Source organism: Crinia signifera, chromosome 3 (genome assembly GCF_055691185.1).
Source record: "Crinia signifera chromosome 3, ASM5569118v1, whole genome shotgun sequence".
Taxonomy (NCBI): domain Eukaryota; kingdom Metazoa; phylum Chordata; class Amphibia; order Anura; family Myobatrachidae; genus Crinia; species Crinia signifera.
In genome coordinates, this window is record NC_139219.1 from 169,543,552 (window position 1) to 169,564,386 (window position 20,835).

The following is a 20,835-nucleotide window of genomic DNA, read 5'->3' on the forward strand; positions in this document are numbered from 1 at the left end:
GTATAAGTATTGTTACTACTGCTGGCGTTGTGTATAAGTATCGTTACTACTGCGGGCATTACATGTATAAGCATTGTTACTACTGTGGGCATTATGTGTATAAGCGTTGTTAATACTGTGGGGATCATGTGTATAAGTGTTACTACTGTGGGCATTATGTGTATAAGTATCGTTATTACTGCTGACGTTATGTGTATAAGTATCGTTACTACTGCGGGCATTACATGTATAAGCATTGTTATTACTGTAGGCATTACGTGTACAAGCGTTGTTACTACTTCTGGCGTTATGTGTATAAGCATTGTTACTACTGTGGGCATTAAGTGTATAAGTATCGTTACTACCGTGGGTGTTATGTGTATAAGTATCGTTACTACTGCTGGCGTTATGTGTATAAGTATCAGGGTTCGCAAATACGCGCTATTTACCATAAAATGGTCACCGAGGACGCGCTGAGCAGCGCCTGTGAGCCGCTGTAAGCCAATCACTGCAGCGGCCGCCGGGACCCAATCATTGTGCAGTGGCCGCCCGGCAGCCAGTCACTGCAAGTGCGCGCCCTGCCAATCACTAAAGCCGTGCGCCCTGCCTTTTGTTTTGAGAGCAGGTTCACTGTCACCATGTCTGTGGCTCTGTGCATCTTTCTGCCGCCCCCCGCCATGTAAGTCCATTCTGCTGCTAAGGGCGTGGGAAGGGATGCTATATGGCTGTAACAACGGACAGCCACTCTCAGCATAAGAGGTTGGCGGGCTGTCAGCGCAGTGGGGGACTGGATGTGGCTGGAAGAGCTGACACGCTGCTCAACTCAAAGCAGCGTTTCAGCTGATCCAGCCACATCCAGTCCCCCGCCTCGCAGACAGCCCGCTCACCTACTCTGGTGAGCGGTGTATCAATGGCATATGTATAATGGGCATCACAGTGTGCGGCATATGTATAATGGGCATCACGGTGTGCGGCATATGTATAATGGGCATCACGGTGTGCGACATATGTATAATGGGCATCACGGTGTGCGGCATATGTATAATGGGCATCACGGTGTGCGGCATATGTATAATGGGCATCACGGTGTGCGACATATGTATAATGGAGCATCAAGGTGTGCGGCATATGTATAATGGGCATCACGGTGTGCGGCATATGTATAATGGGCATCACGGTGTGCGGCATATGTATAATGGGCATCACGGTGTGCGGCATATGTATAATGGGCATCACGGTGTGGGACATATGTATAATGGGCATCACGGTGTGTGACATATGTATAATGGGCATCACGGTGTGTGACATATGTATAATGGGCATCACGGTGTGTGACATATGTATAATGGGCATCACGGTGTGTGGCATATGTATAATGTATATACGCCACCCTGCTTCCCCCTGCCTACCTGAATCCTCCGCAAACCCACATCCTATGCCACTCTGTGTCTCCCCTCTGTCACCCTACATCCAACGCCACCCTGCGTCCCCCCTCCCTGTATCCTCTGCCACCATGCAACCAACGCCACTGTATCCTCTACCACTTTGCGACTCCCCTCCCTGCATTCTCTGTCACTCTGCGTTCCCCCTCCTACACTGCATTATGTGCCACCATGCCCCCTCACAATCTGCGTCCTATGCAGTGGCGTCACTAGGCAGGTGCGGGGGGTGCGACCCGCACAGGGTGTCACCAGTAAGTGGGGTGACACCAGTGGTGCAAGTATGGCAGTATGGCGTACCGGTAAAAGAAATACTGCCGGTACCCCGTACCCCCATAACTAATTCCCCTAAAACTTGTAAATGCGCATGCGCGCATATGTAAGTGGCAGGGGCGTGGCCTCCGCCGCCCCGCCACTGCTGATAGCGTTCGGAGGGAAGCGCATCGCGCGTCTCTCCTTCCCCTCCCTGTGTCACTGTGACACAGACACCAATCAGAGCTCGCGGGCTGGCAGCCAGTCAGGAGCCAGCCCACGAGATAGAAGACGGAGGGGCAGGAGAGACAGAAGATGCGCTCCCCTCCCCAGGGAAGAAGCAAGCAGCGGCGGCAGGGGACAACAGTAAGTTGCACTGTGGGGGCATATCTGGCACTGGGGGCATATCTGGCACCGGGGCATATGTGTTGCACTGTGGGGGCATATCTGGCACTGGGACATATGTGTTGCACTGTGGGGGGCATATCTGGCACTACGACATATGTGTTGCACTGTGGGGGGCATATCTGGCACTGGGGGCATATGTGTTGCACTGTGGGGGCATATCTAGCACTGGGGCATATGTGTTGCACTGTGGGGGCATATCTGGCACTGGGACATATGTGTTGCACTGTGGGGGCATATCTGGCACCGGGGCATATGTGTTGCACTGTGGGGGCATATGTGTTGCACTGTGGGGGCATATCTGGCACTGGGGCATATGTGTTGCACTGTGGGGGCATATCTGGCACTGAGGCATATGTGTTGCACTGTGGGGGCATATCTGGCACTGAGGCATATGTGTTGCACTGTGGGGGCATATCTGGCACTGGGACATATGTGTTGCACTGTGGGGGCATATCTGGCACCGGGGCATATGTGTTGCACTGTGGGGGCATATGTGTTGCACTGTGGGGGCATATCTGGCACTGGGGCATATGTGTTGCACTGTGGGGGCATATCTGGCACTGAGGCATATGTGTTGCACTGTGGGGGCATATCTGGCACTGGGGCATATGTGTTGCACTGTGGGGGCTAGGGATGCCAATCCCGGGGCATTTTTTCAATCCCGGATTCCGGGATTGAAAAATGCTCAATCCCGGGATTCTCGGGATCCCGGGATTGGCATCCCTAAAAGAAAAACACACCCTGTCCACCCCTATATGGGCGGGCAGGTGCGTGGCAGCCGGGAGCATGGCAGAGCAGCGCTGCGGGGGTGCAGATTTACTTACAGGCTGGCGGGAGCGGGGCAGACAGCGGCGCTGCGGTGATGCTTGCCTGCCTCCGGGCAGGTAGCGGCGGCACCAGAAGCAAGAGGGGAGGCTAGGAGTCGTCCGGGAGCGGTCCTCTGTAGCAGGACGCTGGCCTGCGCAGCGTGACGGTCAGAGGTCACGCTGCGCAGGCCGCACGCCGGGGTCGGGAACAGCCGGGCAGCTTCTGAGCGGGTGCTCAGAAGCTGACAGGCATTAGACTGCGCATGCGCAGTCTAATCCCAAAATCCCGGGATTGGATACTCCAATCCCGGGATTGAAATCCCGGACATTTTGGGGCCAAATCCTGGGATCCCGCCGATCCCGAGATTGGCCACCCTAGTGGGGGCACATCTGGCACTGGGGCATATGTGTTGCACTGTGGGGGCATATGATATCTGGCACTGTGGGGGCATATGTGTGGCGCATATGATATCTGGCACTGTGGGGGCATATCTGGCACTGTGGGGGCATATGTGTATCTGGCACTGTGGGGGCATATGTTTAATGGACATCACATTGTGCAGTGTAATGGGCATTACGGTGTGGGGAGCATTGGGTAATTGCCATCACAGTGTGGGGTGTAATGGGTATCAAGGTGTGCGGCATAATGTGTAATTAGCATCACAGAATGCAGTGTATCGTGTAATTAGCATTGCGGTGTGGGGCGTAATGTGTAATTGGCATTACGTCATGTGTAATGGGTATAGTTTGCTAAAATGTGTAATGGGTATAGTTTGCTAAAATGTGTAATCTGCAGGTACACAGTACAATCATGGTACAGGCCACGCCCCCTTCTGATAGGCCACACCCCCAATTTTTCGGCACTAGGGTTCGACACCAACCCTAGTGACGCCACTGGTCCTATGCCACCCTGCATACGTCCTCCCTCCCTTAGTCCTCAGCCACCCTGCATCTCCCCTCCCATCATTCTACACCACCCTGCGTCCCCCCTCCCATGCGCCTATTCTGTAGCCTGAGGGGCTGGGGACACAGCAAGCAGCTCGGAGAGCAACTAGCCATGCCCCCACAGCAGCGAAAATGGGGTGTGGCCTCGTTGAAATAGGCCACACCCCCATAATGCTACACACACCCCCATTAGGGCTGCTTCAAGATATTTCCCGGGCTGGTTTTAATTCCCAATCCGCCCCTGGAACAGCAGAATGATTTTACACTTCATAGAGAGGATGTATGTATAACTTCCTCCTTACCTGCTGCCTCGAAGCCTTGCAGAATTGGTAAAATTCTCTCATTCCAGTAAGTCGTCTCCCACTCCATCTCTGTTTCATTTGCTGTTGGTTCAACTTCTAAGTATCCAAAAGGAAACAGCAAGCATGCGTTACAAAACCATAGGAGCACACAAAATCAATGTGTTTGTGCCATAGACAATTAATTTTGCTGTTGTGTACATAAAAATGGAGAGATATTTTCAGTTTATATGTATATATTTAAGGTAGCATATATGAGTTTAGCTTATGGGAATATCTTACAATATCACTTTTGCAGTATTTCAGAATATTGATATGTTTTTGTAAATGTAATTTATGTAACAATTTGTTTTCCCAATGATCACAATATAGTATCTGCTTTCCAAAAGAACGTTTTTCAGGGGCTGACCTTAGGGTAGGGCTACCCAACATGTGACCCTCCAGGAACTACACATCCCAGCATGCCGTGACACAGTTTTTCTTTTAGGGCATACTTAAACTGTGACAGGGCATGCTGGGATCTGGCGTTCCACAGCAGCTGGAGGGCCACACGCATACTGCTACCATACGTGGATATTTATTGTTAAGCCGTAGCCTCATAGCATTGCCTGGAAACCACCTGATAGATTTTATTTTCTTTATATTTTGTAAACTCCTTAACACTTATGATTCATTTATCATTTACTCCCCCGTGTACAGCATCTGCAACTCAGATGTATGAGAGTCTAGTGTCATGACAGGCACTTGGTAATACACACAAAGACTATCACAGGTTTAAAGCTCATATTCTACCATTCTACTTTCTGTGCATGCCAGACTCTCCACACATCTGTTTCAAAAGAAGCTGGGCCCCCTAGCAATGGGATACTGTAGAGCAGGGATTCCTGTACATTGAAGAAGGTCAATGTAGGAAAGTAACAATACAGTATATATTTTTTAATGCAAATTGCACTTAAGTTGTAAACAGTGAGGACTTTGTTTTCTGTTAGTTTTTTTTACATATAAAAACAGGTGGAGGAATAAACTTCAATATACATACATATATCTAGTGTCCATGAGTCTCCAAAACACTGTCATCTGCTGGCAGAGAGTGAAACCACAGCTCTTTCTCACACATGCACAAACACAAAAGGTAGGAGACTAGCTTATTTTTAACCCTTCAACTTCTTCTCAGTAACTTTATTTAAAAATTCACATATACAAGCATCAAGACTTATTAGCACTGCAAACAGTGTGATATTTATGGAGAGCAGAAAATTACAATATTACATAGGTGAAAAGGGAGGTGGGGCATGAAGGATAATCAGAAGCTACCCAATGAAAAAAACCATATAACTACCATAGTAGGTTTGAAAGGACACAATTTTCCAGTTAGGAGTTACAGTAATGAAATAATTTGTGCCAAATTTAGGGGTGGTACACTGATATTTTTATCCATACTTGTGAAGTGCCGTAGAGTACTTTTTAAAGTAGGGGAGGAGGCATTGAGGATCTAAGAACCCAGTATTGATGTCCTGCATGCTGTAGTTCTGCCCACACCCACCCAGCCCAAGGATTCCTGAACCTATTTTACTACAAAACATATTGTATATATCTATATATACATACATAGACACACACACACACACACACACACACACACACACACACACACACACATACTGTACAGGCAGCGGTTGTCCAAGAACTTAATGCATCAGATGCAAGACACATGGAATTGGAAGATGTCCAGCACTGCAATCAGCTCAGAACTAGCAGAAACCAGTGGGACCCAGGTAAACCCATCTACCAGTTGGAGTCTGGCCAGGTCTTCATGGAAAAATTGTGCCTAAAAAGCCATATCTTCAATGGACAAACAAGGCCAAGCACCTCAACTATGCATGATAACATAGAAACAGAGGTGCAGAAAAATGGCAGAAGGTGCTCTGGACCAAAATATTTGGCTGTTGCAAATGGCAGTTTGTTTGCTGAACAGTGGAGCACGGTGGAGGTTTCTTGCAAGTTTAGGGCTGCATTTCAGCAAATGGAGTAGGGGACTTGTTCAAGACTATTGGTGTGCTCAATGCTGATGAATACAAGCAGGTCCTTATCCATCATGCAATACTATCAGGTAGTTACTGTATGATGAATAAGCAGGACAACAACCCCAAACATACAGCATATATATATATACATACATACACACACACACACATATATATATATATATATATATATATATATATATATATATATATATATATATATATATATATATATATATATATATATATATACATACATACATATATATATATATATATATATATATGTATACATACATACATACATACATACATACACACACATACACACACACACACACACACTGGATGACCCCAGTGCAGGAGAACTTAAAAAATTAGAAAGAAAAAAATGTAATTGAATAAAATTAATATTCACTTGACATCATTACATATAAATCACTCAGCAATGACAGGTAGGTACTGCTAGTATATAATAGCTTTTTTGTTTTATTTAAACAAAAAAAAGATTGCTATGCTATATTTCTATTTCCCATGAATAATCTTGCATCAAGTGGTTTTGCATGTATAACTTTGGGTTGCAGAGAATGAACAGGAAACTTAACAAAATAACTGAGCTAAGACGACTGCAGTGTTATTGTGGTCTTGGTGGTGTACTAACAAACTCACACGTCTTTCTGCTGGTCACAAAAAAAAAAAACACTACCCAGTCCTCAGTGATTGGCTACTGTTTTTAGCATCAAAGCTTATGAGCCTTAGCAACACTGAAGCCTCTCCCAGATATAATACGACATATATTTTGTATAGATTTACTCATCGCTGAAAAATAAGTAATTTCAACAAACAAATCTACTAAAGTCCTGCTGACACAATTATATAATCTGGAACAAGATGTAAAGAAAGGACATTGATTATAAACCCCATTAGAAGAGTCTGGTGTCAAGAAGCACATAAGAATCTATACATTCTAAGTAAAAACACTTCAATTACTGTAAAATAAACACATAGATAAAATTAATAACAGCCTGAAGGCAATCATTGTGGAATAATTGTCAATACATATAGCTGGGCCATGGTATTACAGAAAAGCAATACGGATTACGAGTAGCAGAAGTGATGAAATGGACAAATAACAATGTCTGAAAGTAATAGAAGATTATACGTTTTACAAGACGCACTTTTCTCAGCTTTTATAAAAATATAAGCAATTTAATTCAAGTGAATAACCTGAAATACAAAAGGTGACCAGTAAACTGCTAGCAGTGTAGTATAACTTTACCCCTCTGGTCGATATATTTGATCATTTTTGTATTGTAATATTGGACCAGTCATCTAGCCTCAACAATGTGGTCCTTGTCAAAGTCACTCAGAAGCATGAAAAAGTGCAAGCATAAGGATCTAAAGGTGCATAAACGCGGTATAATTTTTTTACCAATTTCGTTCATTTTGGCCCTTCGGTACGATACTGGTTAAAATATTTTTCAGTGTGTATGCGACGAATGATGATAAGCATGCCCACCAGTTGTTCAGCAAGGTTGTTCGTCAACTGTGCATGCAGCTAAATTTAGATATCTTTTTTTTTTTAAAAAGCCTATAAACTGTAGCTAGATTGTTTTTCTTACGTCTTTCATCAACATTTTAGTCCAGGACACTGGGTTCAAGGGAAATTGTTCATAGATGTCTCAGTGTAAACCCTAAAAGATATTTTGATCAATATCGTTCAGAAAAGTCAAAAAGAACGATATTGGTAAAAAAAAAATTGTACAGTGCGATTGCACCATAACACTTAAAGAATGGTGTTCACTTGCTGCTAATTGTTTTCTATCTCGACAGGTGCCATTGTAACAAGATAATGACAGGTGCCATTGTAACAAGATAATGACAGGTGCCATTGTAACAAGATAATGACAGGTGTCATTGTAACAAGATAATGACAGATGCCATTGTACCAAGATAACAGTCGCCATTGTAACCCCTTAAATGAGGGTCCACATGTAGTTTTTCCAAGGCTCAGCAAAGTGGTGCTTAATTGTTGTCAGAATACAGAAACAAAACAACAGGTGGTCATACACTGCTGCGACGTCTCATAGCAGTGTAAAGCCATCTGAACCCCCTTGAGCTGCACAGGACCTTCTAGGGCGGCAGGCTCGCATGTGATACATTGCATTGGGTGCTTTGACATGTGATGTATTGCATGCGACTCCATTCCCCGTTGTCAGGAGGAAGCCCGAGTCCGAACATGCAGCAGGTCCAACCTCCTACTCTGATCCGATGCACACAGGACAGGTTTCTCAGCTCGAACTGTCAGAACCCGGTGAAAAGTGGCCAAATTGGGCTAGGGTAGGGGGGCCTTAAACCCTAGCCCCAATCTAGGGCACTACCCTACTTCTTGAACCCCAACTACAATGGGCCACATTCACATACTCCCTGCCGCTTGAAGATCCGGGCACTGGCCTCAAACAGATCTTGCTAAATAAAATGATATGCCGCATAATAATATTCTGTCTGCGACTGTAGCTGCATATGAAATGCTATGTAACAGTGTTTTCCGAGAAAGCACTATAACATAGCACTGCGTACGCAGATACAGCACTATAACATAGCACTGCGTACGCAGATACAGCGCTATAACATAGCACGGCGTACAGCGCTATAACATAGCACTGCGTACGCAGATACAGCGCTATAACATAGCACTGCGTACGCAGATACAGCGCTATAACATAGCACGGCGTACAGCGCTATAACATAGCACTGCGTATGCAGATACAGCGCTATAACATAGCACTGCGTATGCAGATACAGCGCTATAACATAGCACTGCGTATGCAGATACAGCACTATAACATAGCACTGCGTATGCAGATACAGCGCTATAACATAGCACGGCGTACGCAGATACAGCGCTATAACATAGCACTGCGTACGCAGATACAGCGCTATAACATAGCACGGCGTACGCAGATACAGCGCTATAACATAGCACTGCGTATGCAGATACAGCGCTATAACATAGCACTGCGTATGCAGATACAGCGCTATAACATAGCACGGCGTACGCAGATACAGCGCTATAACATAGCACTGCGTACGCAGATACAGCGCTATAACATAGCACGGCGTACGCAGATACAGCGCTATAACATAGCACTGCGTATGCAGATACAGCGCTATAACATAGCACGGCGTATGCAGATACAGCACTATAACATAGCACGGCGTACGCAGATACAGCGCTATAACATAGCACGGCGTACGCAGATACAGCGCTATAACATAGCACTGCGTATGCAGATACAGCACTATAACATAGCACGGCGTATGCAGATACAGCGCTATAACATAGCACTGCGTATGCAGATACAGCGCTATAACATAGCACTGCGTACGCAGATACAGCGCTATAACATAGCACTGCGTACGCAGATACAGCACTATAACATAGCACTGCGTACGCAGATACAGCGCTATAACATAGCACGGCGTACGCAGATACAGCGCTATAACATAGCACTGCGTATGCAGATACAGCACTATAACATAGCACGGCGTACGCAGATACAGCGCTATAACATAGCACGGCGTACAGCGCTATAACATAGCACTGCGTACGCAGATACAGCGCTATAACATAGCACGGCGTACAGCGCTATAACATAGCACTGCGTATGCAGATACAGCGCTATAACATAGCACGGCGTACGCAGATACAGCGCTATAACATAGCACTGCGTATGCAGATACAGCGCTATAACATAGCACTGCGTATGCAGATACAGCGCTATAACATAGCACTGCGTACGCAGATACAGCGCTATAACATAGCACTGCGTATGCAGATACAGCACTATAACATAGCACTGCGTACGCAGATACAGCGCTATAACATAGCACTGCGTATGCAGATACAGCACTATAACATAGCACGGCGTACGCAGATACAGCGCTATAACATAGCACTGCGTACGCAGATACAGCGCTATAACATAGCACTGCGTATGCAGATACAGCGCTATAACATAGCACGGCGTACGCAGATACAGCGCTATAACATAGCACGGCGTACGCAGATACAGCGCTATAACATAGCACTGCGTATGCAGATACAGCGCTATAACATAGCACTGCGTATGCAGATACAGCGCTATAACATAGCACTGCGTACGCAGATACAGCGCTATAACATAGCACTGCGTATGCAGATACAGCGCTATAACATAGCACGGCGTACAGCACTATAACATAGCACTGCGTACGCAGATACAGTGCTATAACATAGCACGGCGTACAGCACTATAACATAGCACTGCGTATGCAGATACAGCGCTATAACATAGCACTGCGTATGCAGATACAGCGCTATAACATAGCACGGCGTACGCAGATACAGCGCTATAACATAGCACGGCGTACGCAGATACAGCGCTATAACATAGCACTGCGTATGCAGATACAGCACTATAACATAGCACTGCGTACGCAGATACAGCGCTATAACATAGCACTGCGTATGCAGATACAGCGCTATAACATAGCACTGCGTATGCAGATACAGCGCTATAACATAGCACTGCGTACGCAGATACAGCGCTATAACATAGCACTGCGTATGCAGATACAGCACTATAACATAGCACTGCGTATGCAGATACAGCACTATAACATAGCACTGCGTACGCAGATACAGCGCTATAACATAGCACTGCGTACGCAGATACAGCGCTTTAACATAGCACTGCGTACGCAGATACAGCGCTATAACATAGCACTGCGTATGCAGATACAGCTGTGTTGCTAATTAGAAGCATTTTTCGAGGAAAAATATGCACGTTTTATGTGACTGCAGCAACGACGAGGGAGGACACATCTGTACATAAACACATAGCAAAGTGAAAGAGGGGGCAGCACAAAATGTTGATTTATTTGGAAGTCTGTACGACATTGTATTAACACATGTCCCATGTTACATTGGTTGTCACATGGATGAAGTTTCTTCTATTGTATGATGCAGTAGAACCAAATTTAAAATCGCTCAATGATTATTATTTTGAATTTTAGAATGGAAACCAAATAATTTGCAGTCTGCCTCATATGGTTTCTTCTTTTCACACTTATTGCCTATTTCTCTATTTAAAGAACTGGTGGCTAAATGTAGAAATTTAACAACTTTTAAACAGAACACATTTGAAAAGGTTTCATTTGTTTGTGGGAGAAAGAAAGAAAGGCTTAAACCTTGCCATTATTACCATTAGGCCTGCTGGTAAGGGTGGGGCTATGGTGTAGCAAGACACAAATAATGAAATACAATTGTCTTAGAAGGCTGATACTCTCCAAAGAAATTATCCATTAAAATAATTTAAGAATTTATTGGATAATCTTCAAAATTGAGTTTAAAATAAACACCTGGAAGAACAAATATGGTCTTTTTTTACTGAATATCAAATTTAACAGGTCATTTGTACAATTCCAAAAAATCAATAAAGCCAATATCATATTAGCACTGCAGTGAATAAGTCAGCGTGGGGCTGCCTTACTTTCTTCCAAAACTCGCTGTTATTGGGGATTATACCTTGTGTGCCTGAGTCTCGCAAAGCTTAATCCCCGATAAGCAGCCGCCGGGACTTATCCCATGTGTTTTCACACAATCATGGGTCCATTTCCGTTCGATAAAATGGCCGCTAATTGTAAACCACAATGATAACCATCGCTGATTAATTGCGATATCCGGTCGTGTTTATAGGCCAAAGAGGATTGAGGAAATTGGATATCCCCCTAAGTGTTTGAATGATCCTGGTCATCTGATACTTTTGGCCTGTAGCACCTTGGTTCAGCCACTGGACTAATATTTGAATAGTTTCATACAGCAATGTGTGAGGAGCATTAATAGCTACCTTAAGGACACTGGGGATTTCATTAAAACCTTCTGTATCTTCCTATTCTACTACTGTGATGGTGGATGTGACCATGGATGCATTTTCTATGTGCACAGTGATCCCACATGAATACAGGAATATGATTACAAAAGATTGATTTGATTATAGTCTATATTGGAGTTGGTTCAAAAATTTAATTATTTAAAATGTTATGAGCAATACTATCTAAAAGTTGCAGGTGTTGCAACTGGTGATAATACTGCCCCAGTGTATTTACAATTGCATTTATTTTATAAGAGGTAATAGTGCTCCAAATTCAAGATAAGTTTATGGTCGGTAGCTCAGTAACCCCTTTTAGTAAAGTTGGAGCACATTGGGGCTGAGGGGTCTAGCCTTTCAGGTGTAGACTGTTCTTAAGCACTGGCTTCTGCAATCGTTTTGCAAGGATGCCATTTCCCTGCAGTTCTCAGTGGGAGAAAAAAAAACTCATCCTCCCTCAAGGCCGTCTCCATCTGGGTGCTCCCTCTAGGACATTCATAGACCAGCTATAACAATTCAGACATCAGGGCAAGGTCCCAAAGCTTGAACAAATACATGGCCCATGGTTTTCAATACTGCGGAAGAGGCGGATGCTTGGAGCCCATTGCTGATAATACCTGCTGGTAGACTCTACCAAACTTATTTCTTGAATGCTGTTTAATGCTATTTTGTGCTGCATTCCTAGAGGTTTGTTGCCTGCCTACTCACATCACCTGGTGCTGGGCATCACTCTCCAATGTTTTCTTAGATTGTATGTTCCTTACTGCTCTGCCAATGTACACTTTCTAATTACTGTTTGTGTTGTGTATAGTTTGTTGTAGGGGCACAGCTAATTGTTTTACGGAGATTCTCATATCCATAGAGAAAGTTATAATCATGCTTCGCTGCTATCATGTTTTTTTCTTAAGTAGTCAAGTGCTCCTTTGGGTGTTATATTTGTCTATTACTGCTGTCATTCCTCAATGATGCAGTAGAGTTGTGGCTTCTTCGGCTGCCGTGTTGGTCTGTTAGTGGTCATTTGTTAATCTATGTTTTATCTTATCTTAATTTTGGGATTAGATATACCTTAGTAGTAAGAGGTATTTTTGGGATTGGATATACCTTAGTTGTAAGGGGTATTGTGGGTGTTTTGTGCATTCGTAGCTCATTTTACTATGCATTTTCCATTTTTGTTTTCTCTTAGTATTTTACAGTTGGCGTTTGCCTTTTCTGAATTGTTCGGCTTTCTCTTGGTATGTGGGGATGTCCATTTTGTGTGGAAAGATAGGGATCTGTTTATGTTTCCTGCACATGTTTGTCCTTATCGGCAGGCCATGCTTTGAGTTCAAAGGGAGTGGTTAAATTATTTGTTTGAAAAATATGAACATATGTTTTCAATCTCTCATTAAAACACATTCCCAGGCAGAAGTTGGGGGAAGCCATTTTGTATTCTTGGCAAAAGAGCATGGCACATTCTGGCTATTTCCCATACTCCTGGCCAGTGGACATGGCTGCTGCTTTTTTTCCATACTTCTCTTCCCTCTAGGAAATTTGGTTCTCAACATCGTTCCTCAAGTACACATTTTTAGATCACCTGGCAGGTGCACTAATTATTCACTGACACATTTTAAAAGATCACAGGTGGAGCTAATTATTTCACCTGTGATTCTGCGTGGAGACCTGAAAAAACGTGAACTGTTGGGTATACTTGAGGGTTGAGGTTGAGAACCACTGCTCTAGGCTACTGATCGAATGGTTTCCGTACAAATCCAATGTCTGGGGGTCTGTGTATACCCAGAACAAGTTATGTACATGTGTAAAAAATGGTCCTGCGCAATTTCTCATACTGCCCAATTAGGCACCAATACCAGCCAGAACAGAATTAGGCTCTCTGTTCAGTCACCTCGTTTAGTGGAGAAAGCCGTGGCATATTTAGATGCTCCTTTTTTACGGATGTGGAATTTAATGCAGTTATTTCCTCCTTTCCTCACTTTAAAGCTCTCGGGACTGATAGGATTCCCATTGAGGTATCATTTTTTTTAATGTTTCTTTGTTACAGGCTTCCTGAATTTTGATCTTCTCTAGTTCAATGGCAATTTTATCAGGCTAAGCATTTTCAGTTTACAGTTGGCTTTCTTATTGTGTGAAAATAGACAGTGTTTTCAATTATTTTGAGCAATTAAAGCCAAAGTGTGGTCAATTATAAATATCTCCGATCTCCCACGCCATACATGCCCAGTTCTGTAATGGCTCTCTGTCTTCCTCTTAAGGCTACACCATAAAAATGTGATTTCAGATCTTTATTGTGACCTTAATTCTTTATAATTATTGGGTGCTCTTGTTTCCCATAAGTGGAAAATGTAAATTGATTTAGGTACTCGCCAGGATAACCACTGGGCTCAGATCATAAGTGTTCTGTACATACCAGTAAACTTTACAGAAGTAACAAACTTTGACAAATGGTCTCAGTCTCCACTGGGTCTCTGGGGGTCTTACTATGATTGAATAAAAAAAAGAAGCAAAACTACAAAAACTACTACAAATATGAACAAATAGTTTTAAATATATTCATAACACGTAACCAATCATTGCAGAGGAATGCACAATTTAGACCCTCACTGTCCTTAAGACTTGAACAATATTGAGATCTGAAACATGCCGTGCATTTAAGAAGTGTCCGAGGTAGAGGTTCTGCAAGTATAAGCTGACTAGAACAAATGTTGGGATCTATGATTTCTACCACGGAAGTTGCAATAAGTATGAACTGCTATATGCAAAGAAAAAAATAAAAATAGACATATATAATGTAAAAAAGGCTAACTTCAGGGCCTGATTCATGTCTGATCAGAAGAGGCTGAATGCCAAATTCCAATGTATTCCACAAATGCCAAATGTCGCAGTGCTCACATTATTTCCCACAAATGTCAGCCACCTTCAAATGGCTTTGCAGGTCCATTGTAGCCAGGCAGCACCCCAATAAATATGTCTTATACACCTCTTGAATCTCTAGAGCAATACAATACTTTCTCAGGATATGTTCATATGCACAAAGAAACAAAAAGCAAAGCAAAAAAAATGGGCTAAAACTATCTGAGCTTCCGGTTGTATTTTTACAGCTTTGTAAGTGACTTTCGACAAGTTCACAGACAATGGGTGAGATTTAATAGGATGAGAGATTCAGAAAGTGAGAGATTGGTAAGAAATCTCCACTTTTTTTTAAAGCGGCAATCATTTACACTGCAACACCAGTTTGATTTTGCAGTGCGGTTTATACCGTTTTTACCTGTCTGTAAGGTCTTCTCAGTTTTACTTGAACATGAAGGCTTGCTTCTGGTTCCACCACCATCCCTGATAGTAACACAAAAAAGTATCAAAACATGTTAAGTAAATATATAGTCATAAGGTTAGTCAATATTAAGGGGTGTACACACGCTTCCATCTCGACAGGTTTTCAATTCGATTTTGGTTATTGAAGCAAAATCGAATGGTTTTTAAGATGCTTTTGATCTGCATTAGATTTGATGCGCACTCCCGTTTTCTCTATATCGAAAAGAAAAATAGACTGTGCAGGCAAGGAAATATCGAATTCAATCCAGTAAATCGAATGTGTACAATGTGCCTTGAATGGACATCGAATTTGATATCAAAATTGAAGGCTAAAGTGCAGAACGAATGTGAAATCAAATGGAAAGCAAAGGCCAAATCGATAGGGGGTGGAATTGGGGAAATCGAAAGTTTAAATCGATGCATGTGTACACACTTTTACTGTCCTCAAATACATTTTAAAGTCAAACCTAATAATTTACTATAAAATACCAGGGGACATACTGTACCATAGTGACCACAAATAGATTCTTATTTTGTTAGTAGTTCAAAGTCAGTATTCAATAAGAAGCGGCCAGTCACCTAGGCTAAATTACACATCGCTGGTCATATACTTATTGCAACTGTTTGTGAAGTGTATGATGACCTAAGGAACACAGATGTGTATGATCACTTTTCTTCCTAGTCCACATTATAGCTCACGCTAAAGCCAATAACACAAAGGAACACTACCAGAAGCTGATCCAGACTGCAAATTATATCCTAGACTCCAAGCAATCCCCAAACACTCACCTCTTTGGGCAAGCTTATCAAATTCATAAGCCACCTTCTTCACCTCCCTAAAGTTGGGTACACACACACACACACACACACACACACACACACATAGATTTATCTGTTCAATCTGTCTGGTGAGAAAAAAAACACCTGGAAATGTATGGGAGCAAATTCCAATCAACAATTGCTCCCAAATGCTGAGAAACAGACAAAAACAATAGCTTGGAAACAATTGTTTAATCAGATTGATTGATTGATTAGAGTCTATTTTCCAGAGTTTAGGAGCACATTTTTGAAAGTCCTTTGCACTCATATTTCCAGGTTTTTGTTCCCACCATATAGATTGGACAGATAGATCTGTAGGTGTGTACAGATCAAATGACAGTTAGGAGCTGAACACGCGACAAGAGCTGATTGACTGATTGAGTACCATTTATCATACACAGTGAGTTCAGTCCATTGAGTACCATTTATCATACACAGTGAGTTCAGTCCATCACAATGAGTTTTGTCCCTCACAATGAGTTTTATCACTTGTTCATAAATAGACCCCTACCATCTTGAATCCCCTTTGTACCTGTAGTACTGTAAATGAAATAGCCACATAATTGTAGACATTTGTGGCAGTTAGTCACAGTCAGTATGACTTTTTAAAGTTTCATCACTCGTTGATATATGAGCCCCTTAGTGTGGGAGTCTTAATGATTTACAGTCAGTAAGACTCCAGTGAAATTGTGAATGGCTCATTAAATCAGTTATAGATATTTCTTATAATTATAGATGATATTTCTTATCATTATTATTTTTTTTTCCCGTGTTAAACAAATTCTTCACTGCAGGTTATGTTATCTTGAATTTTGGAAGTCATAGTTAAAGCAAAGGTTTTATTTCCCTTTACCACTAGAGGTCTGTCTTGTCAACTGAAAGGTTTACAGCGCTTGCTTAACAAAGCAATACAGGAGGACTAAAGCTGTGTACACACGCTTCGATTTTTCCCTGTTTTCGATTCGATTTTGCTTATAGAAGCAAAATCGAATCCACATCAAATGGTTTTTAGGACACTTTCGATCTGCATTTGATTCGATGCACGCTCCCGTTTTCTCAAAATCGAAAAGAAAAATAGACTGTGCAGCCAAAGAAATATTGAATTCGATCCAGTAAATCGAATCTGTACAATGTACCATGAATATAAATCAAATTCGATATCGAAATCGATATCTAATGCAAAAGTACAGATCTAATGCCAAATTGAATGGGAAGATCTAATGCCAGATCTAATACAAAATAGAATCTAACATCGAATCTAAAGCAAAACGAAGTGTGTGTACATAGCTTTAGAAAAAACAGGACCAAGAACTGATGAACTACAGGATTATTATTATTTTTTTTAACAGAAAAAAAATCTAAGTATTCCTCTTCATCACTATTTTACTATTTGGCAAGCAATGGTCAGAAAGTAATTGCCATTTGCAAACATGAATCATTGCTAGATATATGAATGCAACAGATTATTATATATTTGGTATTGCTTCAAATAACCATTTAATTTACAGATGGAGCGGGACTCATTCAGCCGGAGGCCAATGATATAACCGGGAGACGCCAGTCTCCGCCGCGATTCCAGCGGAGCTCTCCGCAACCCCCCCTAACCCTGCCCATCTCCCTGAAGCGGAGACGGGCAGGGTTTCCGCTCCCCGCCGCCGAGTGACTTGGACGTGCGTGCATGTGAGACGCTCACGTGTCCCAGTCAGATGAAGCACCTCCCTGCCGACGATCGCCAGCAGGGGCATTCTGGTGATTCCTGGCGCTGTATGAGGCGCGCTCCATCTGTATATTTTTTTTCTCCCTTACAAAATTCAGCGTACACTAGTTAAAAGTCCGTCATAATGACGACTGCTGCAATGTATCTTCACTTAGAGTAGTGACAGTGAAAATGTGAGGATGGGAAGGTTGGGATGAAAAAAAAAGTTATGTGAAAAGCTCCTCAATATTAATATTCAAATATACCTTTTTTACAGATCCAAATGTAAATTTATAGAAATATATTTTTTAATATGAATAATGTTAAATAAATAAAAAAATAAAAAAAATTAAATCAAACTAATAAAAAGAATGTCATAATAATAATAATCAGCTATATAATTGAAATAGTCAACAGAAACGAATGACAGTTATATACAAACCGGCTCCTCCTTTTGCTGTTAGGTGGGGTTGGTTTCTCTGTAGCTCTGCCCTGTTCTTCTGGGGTAACGCAGACATTGTATTCCTGTGGCATGGGGCGTATTTCACCTTCACAGGAGGTCATCGTGGTCAAGATAGCATCTCCGGTAACGTCTTTTCCTGCATCAGTAAATATGATATGATAAATGTCCTTAAAAAGTACAGACAAGTTAAATTCATTAAATAAACTTTATTTGGCACCAGCTATTTTTCTGTTCAGTGAACAGGTCTGCAAAATAAAGTACAGGTATTATCACACAGATTAGGTTAGGTATGCTCCTGACATTGTTTCATTTATGTCAAGTTGCCCAGTATTCGTATCCAAAATACAATAGCCAATCTGCATTATGACAAATATGCTAACAATGCTATCTTTAAAGATATAGGTCACGCTAAACTGGCATTTTGGCTCAAGTACTGTATGATAGCAATAACTGGTTGTTACTCTTGCAGTGATATTTGGAACAGATGATTTACCCACTTGATGAGAAGAGGTCTGTTCTGTCTATGGCCTTTATTCAGATCTGATTGCAGTATAAATGTGTTTGGAAAATGGGAAAAACCATGTGCACTGCAGGTGCGGCAGATATAACATGTGCAGAGATAGTTAGATTTGTGTGAGTTATTTTGTTTCTGTGCAGGGTAAATACTGGCTGCATTATTTTTACACTGCAATTAAGATATCAGTTTCAACAAACCCCACCCAAATTTAACGCTCTCTGCACATGTTACATCTGCCCCACCTGCAGTGCACGTGGTTTTGCCCATTTTCCAAACAAATTTGTACTGCAATCAGATCTGAATAAGGGCCTATCAGTAACAAATCCAGACCCCATTATACACTGCGCCAGTCAAAGCCCCCGTCACACAAATTGCACCAGGCAGAGCCCCCCATCACACAAATTTTGCCAGGGAGAGCCCCTGTCACGTATATTCCTCTTGTTTTGAGCATTTTTCACATTTTCAAAGAACACACAAGTTGCAATGGTCGCAGTGAGCCATTTGCACAATATTTCCAGGAGCCACTCTTTTCTCAGCATGGAAACCTCATGAATGCCTATATAGACTGGATTAGTGCAATCTAGCCAACACCTGCCTACTGTACCTCACCCACCTCATTATCATCTCCCACTGCTCTGCTGACACCCTGTCCCACTCAGAACCAAATGCAAACTCATTTCAGTCACCTTTAAAGCCTACTTAATTTCTATCCTCCATACTTCTCCAGCTTCATTGCCAGAGACAATTTCTCACACCCACTGTCCTCTTACAATGACTGCCATCACTCCCCGATGACCTCCTACAGTAGCTCCAGGATTTCTTCTTTGTGGTTCTAGAATGCTGTTGACACTCAATCAGCCTATCAACATTTAATATACAACCAAAACTCTTCTATTTACCCAAGACTACAGGGTATGGGTAATCAGGACAACCCATAATAGGTCGCTATGCATTGGGATGACCACTGAAGGTCGACATGGCTTAAGTCAACACATAAAATAGGTTGACATGGCTAAGGTCGACATGAGTTTTTCATGGTTTTTGTCCCAAATGTTGACAGAGTCAAAATGGACACCGTCAAAGTGTACCACTGCGTACGCCATTCGCCTATTCTATTCTCCCTATTCATCCCTAGTGGATGGTAGGGCATGAAATACCGGCTGTCAGCAAATAAAAAAAACATGAAAAACTCACGTCAACATTTTGACTGTTACCATTGTCGACCTTCCAACCTTGTTGACCTTAGCCACGTTGACCTATTTTATGTGTTGGCCTAAGCATGTTAACCTTCAGTGGTCAAATGCATGTCGACATTATATGTGTCGACCTAATGACTACAACCCCTACTCCTAATTTTCTTCCCCTCTAGTATAAGGCCTTCTATCCCTCTGTGATCTCTACATTATTACTTGATCTGTAGATTAGATGAATGTTGTCCTATGATGACCCATGCACTAAGTCTTTCCAATATGTAGAGTACTAGAAAACTAATGTGGTGCCTTATCAATAAAAGAGAACAATAATAATATTGCTGCAGAAAGTGGAATCCATTATTATAGGTAAAAACAAATGCTAGTAAATTGCTCTGAGAGGACACTCACTAAGCAATAAATCAATCAGGAATGTTGCAGGCAGCAAGAATCTATTCATCATTGTCAAGGATTAAGAGCTGTTCGTTGTTGGATAAATGTCATACAGCCAACCGGATGTGACATTGCACTTTCTGCTTTTAAAATGTATATATTCATGGGAGTTTGAAAATGAAGAAAATGGAAGTGACTTTAAACCTCTAAACTGCAGAGAACCAAAGTACTAACAAGCTCTTAATTCATATTTTTCAAAACAGCCTGTAACATGACAGTTAGGAGCTAATTTACTGGTACATTATCTCTCTCATAGGCTTAGTTAAAAGGCCCCTGGATTTTAAATTTCGATGTTAATTATCCTACATAGAAGCCTGCAGATGCTAT

The 20,835-nt window shown here is 42.3% G+C and overlaps 1 protein-coding gene across 2 annotated transcripts in view; it reads right to left on the reverse strand.

Annotated features, from left to right (window-relative positions):
• ARMC2 (armadillo repeat containing 2) overlaps positions 1–20,835 on the reverse strand; it is an 86,300-nt gene that overhangs the window by 35,562 nt on the left and 29,903 nt on the right. For both annotated transcript variants that reach the window (XM_083176926.1, XM_083176927.1), the window contains 3 exons: positions 18,328–18,484; positions 15,327–15,391; positions 4,132–4,227 (listed from right to left, as the gene is read on the reverse strand). In XM_083176926.1, coding sequence (XP_083033052.1) covers positions 4,132–4,227; positions 15,327–15,391; positions 18,328–18,484 — 318 coding nt within the window. The remainder of the gene's footprint in view (positions 1–4,131; positions 4,228–15,326; positions 15,392–18,327; positions 18,485–20,835) is intronic.